Here is a 2500-nt window from a genome sequence, read left to right as displayed (position 1 = left end):
GATCAGTGTTGTGCAGGATTGTGAAATATCCCAACCAACGTGGTTTTCGTTTAGTTTAGGTTAGGCATATACAACACGGCCAACGAGCACGGTTGGACGAAGCAGCGTAATGGCAATCAGTCGATTCTGAAGAGTGCCTTCTGGGGAGCATCCGGTGGATTCGTTGGATCAGCGCTGGCCAGCCCCTTTTTCATGGTATGCTCTGGTCGTGTGATCGTGGCCGCTTAATGAGACCTAAAATTGTCCCCCCTTTCAGCTCCGGACTCACCTTCAATCACAAGCGAAGGCAGAAATTGCCGTGGGCTATCAACATCGCCACACCGGTATGATCAGTGCGATGAGGGAGATCTTCCAGAAGCACGGAGTGCAAGGATTGTACCGTGGTGTCGCGGTCACGATGCCACGTGCCTTGCTCGGTAGTGGCGGACAACTGGCCGCCTTCGGTTATACGAAAGATCTTCTCATACGGCACCCTATCGTGGACCAACAGAGTGATACGTTCGTTTCAACGGTAGCCGGTGCCGTGGGAGGTACGGTGATGGCCATCACGATGACACCACCGGATGTAATAGCAACGCGACTGTACAACCAAGGCGTAGACGCCAAAGGAAAGGGAATCTATTACAACGGCGTGGTGGATTGTTGCATAAAAATACTCAAAACCGAGGGTGTTGCGGGCCTTTATAAGGGCTTTTGGCCTCACTACATGCGTATTGGTCCGCATGCCACGCTTGTGCTACTGTTTTTCGATGAACTGAAAGCCTTACGAAACCGTTACCATTCCTCTAATGCGCGGTAGTAGACTGTTTACGCACTTCACTCGTAGTAAAGTTATTAGCTAAACAGCAGGTCTGGTTGCAAGTAGTAAGGAATGATTGCTCAATGTATTACCAAACAAAACAATTCCGTTTTTAAGTGACATTTTTGTGTAGTTCATTTATTTAATTGGAAGAGAAAGAGGTCTTATCACTCATCACGCAACACTTGGGAGCGAAAGCCATACGAGACTTTCTTTACGACGTCGCTAATCTCTTTGCCTCTCGTTTCCGGTAGATAGAACTTAACCAACAACGTGAGCAGGACGCACGTAATGGAAAAGGGCAGAAACACGAAGGCTCCCCAGATATCCTGCAGCGTCGGGAATGCCATTCCAACGATAAAGTTACATCCCCAAGAGGACAGGCTGCCAAGTGCCATCGCAGTCGGCCGAGGACCCAGCTCAAAAAGTTCTGCAACAACGCAAAGCAATGGTCAGTGGTGTGATCAGCCTACTCGCTGCGTATGCTTACCCGATCCTATGAAAAAGGGAATGGGTCCAAGGCCCAGCTGGAAGAAGATGATGTACAAAAGGATGGTTCCGATGCACACGAATGAAAACCAAGTGACCATATCCTGTGAAACGAAACAGCAAGTACCATTTTTAGTGCGAAGAGAATAACCCCGGAAAATTGGAAAAGCTTACGATGAAGTAAATGGACATCGTAAGCACAAACAGGATGACGGAACAAGCGGAACAGGATAGCAGGCACAGCAGGCGACGATTGCAGCGTGCCATCAGTATGGGACCAAAAAACGATACCAGCAGGTTCAAGCAACCAACACCGAGATTTGCGAACTTGGCTGCCGTAGAGCTAAATCCCACGGACTCAAAGATGGACACTGAATAGAAAAACACCTGGAGAAGAAGTGTGGATCGTTACTTGGCAAGTTACTCCCTTTAATTGGCTGCATACCGCATTGATGCCCGACAACTGCTGTCCACCTTGCAGTGCACAAACCAGTATCAACGGTAGCCTGAGCGTTGGATCTCGCAGTACGGACCACAGTGACGGGCTGGTTTGAGGTTCCAGTTCTGTGGTACAGGTCGCACCGTTCGAGTTCCCCGTGGCACACTCCATCTGCAACTTGATGTAGTCATCTCCGATGCTGTGCCGTCCGAATAGCTTCCTGATGGCACGTAGCGATCCTACTTGATCGCCCTTGACGCTGTACAGATACTTTGGGCTTTCCGGGATCCAGAAGTAAAAGGCGTAGCAGATCACGTTAAGCACCGCAAAGCAGCTGAGCGCGTAGTGCCAGTGTGCTTCAGTACCGAGCACCTGTTCTAGGCTGGCCACTTGCCCAACGACCACTCCTGCCGTTAGCCCGAGCGGACATAGAACACCCATGGCACCGCGTAGCTTGATCGGGGACGATTCGGCAAGGTACATCGGTATAACGCTGGTGGTGAGACCCGATGCCAGGCCGACAAGTAACCGTCCCAGCAGCAGCAGTTCTACCGAAGACGCCATACGACAGAACTGGAAACAGCATGCTCCTGCCGTCAGCAAAATGGCACAGAAGAGAAACGATTTTTTCCTGATCGAGCAATTGGAAAAGATAAGGAAAGGGTACAATGTCAAGGTAGCACACACTTGAAACGCAGCTTGGTGGCTACCTGCCATATCTAGTGCTTATAAAGCTACTGAAATGGGACGTTATGATTCCACCTAGCAGAACA

At 50.0% G+C, this 2500-nt stretch overlaps 2 protein-coding genes across 2 annotated transcripts in view; one reads left to right on the top strand and one right to left on the bottom strand.

Annotated features, from left to right (window-relative positions):
• LOC126578615 (solute carrier family 25 member 35-like) overlaps positions 1-901 on the top strand; it is a 1292-nt gene extending 391 nt beyond the window's left edge. The window contains exons 3-4 of the mRNA XM_050241373.1: positions 60-195; positions 257-901. Coding sequence (XP_050097330.1) covers positions 60-195; positions 257-799 — 679 coding nt within the window. The 3' untranslated portion in view covers positions 800-901. The remainder of the gene's footprint in view (positions 1-59; positions 196-256) is intronic.
• LOC126576702 (uncharacterized) overlaps positions 875-2500 on the bottom strand; it is a 7249-nt gene continuing 5623 nt past the window's right edge. Inside the window, exons 10-13 of the mRNA XM_050238008.1 lie at positions 1734-2358; positions 1463-1675; positions 1290-1392; positions 875-1229 (exon numbers count right to left, since the gene is read on the bottom strand). Coding sequence (XP_050093965.1) covers positions 967-1229; positions 1290-1392; positions 1463-1675; positions 1734-2358 — 1204 coding nt within the window. The 3' untranslated portion in view covers positions 875-966. The remainder of the gene's footprint in view (positions 1230-1289; positions 1393-1462; positions 1676-1733; positions 2359-2500) is intronic.

The sequence above is a fragment of the Anopheles aquasalis genome, chromosome 3, assembly GCF_943734665.1.
Source record: "Anopheles aquasalis chromosome 3, idAnoAquaMG_Q_19, whole genome shotgun sequence".
Lineage (NCBI taxonomy): Eukaryota > Metazoa > Arthropoda > Insecta > Diptera > Culicidae > Anopheles > Anopheles aquasalis.
Note: the sequence above shows the minus strand (reverse complement) of the source record. Positions and strands in the feature narration are given on the sequence as shown.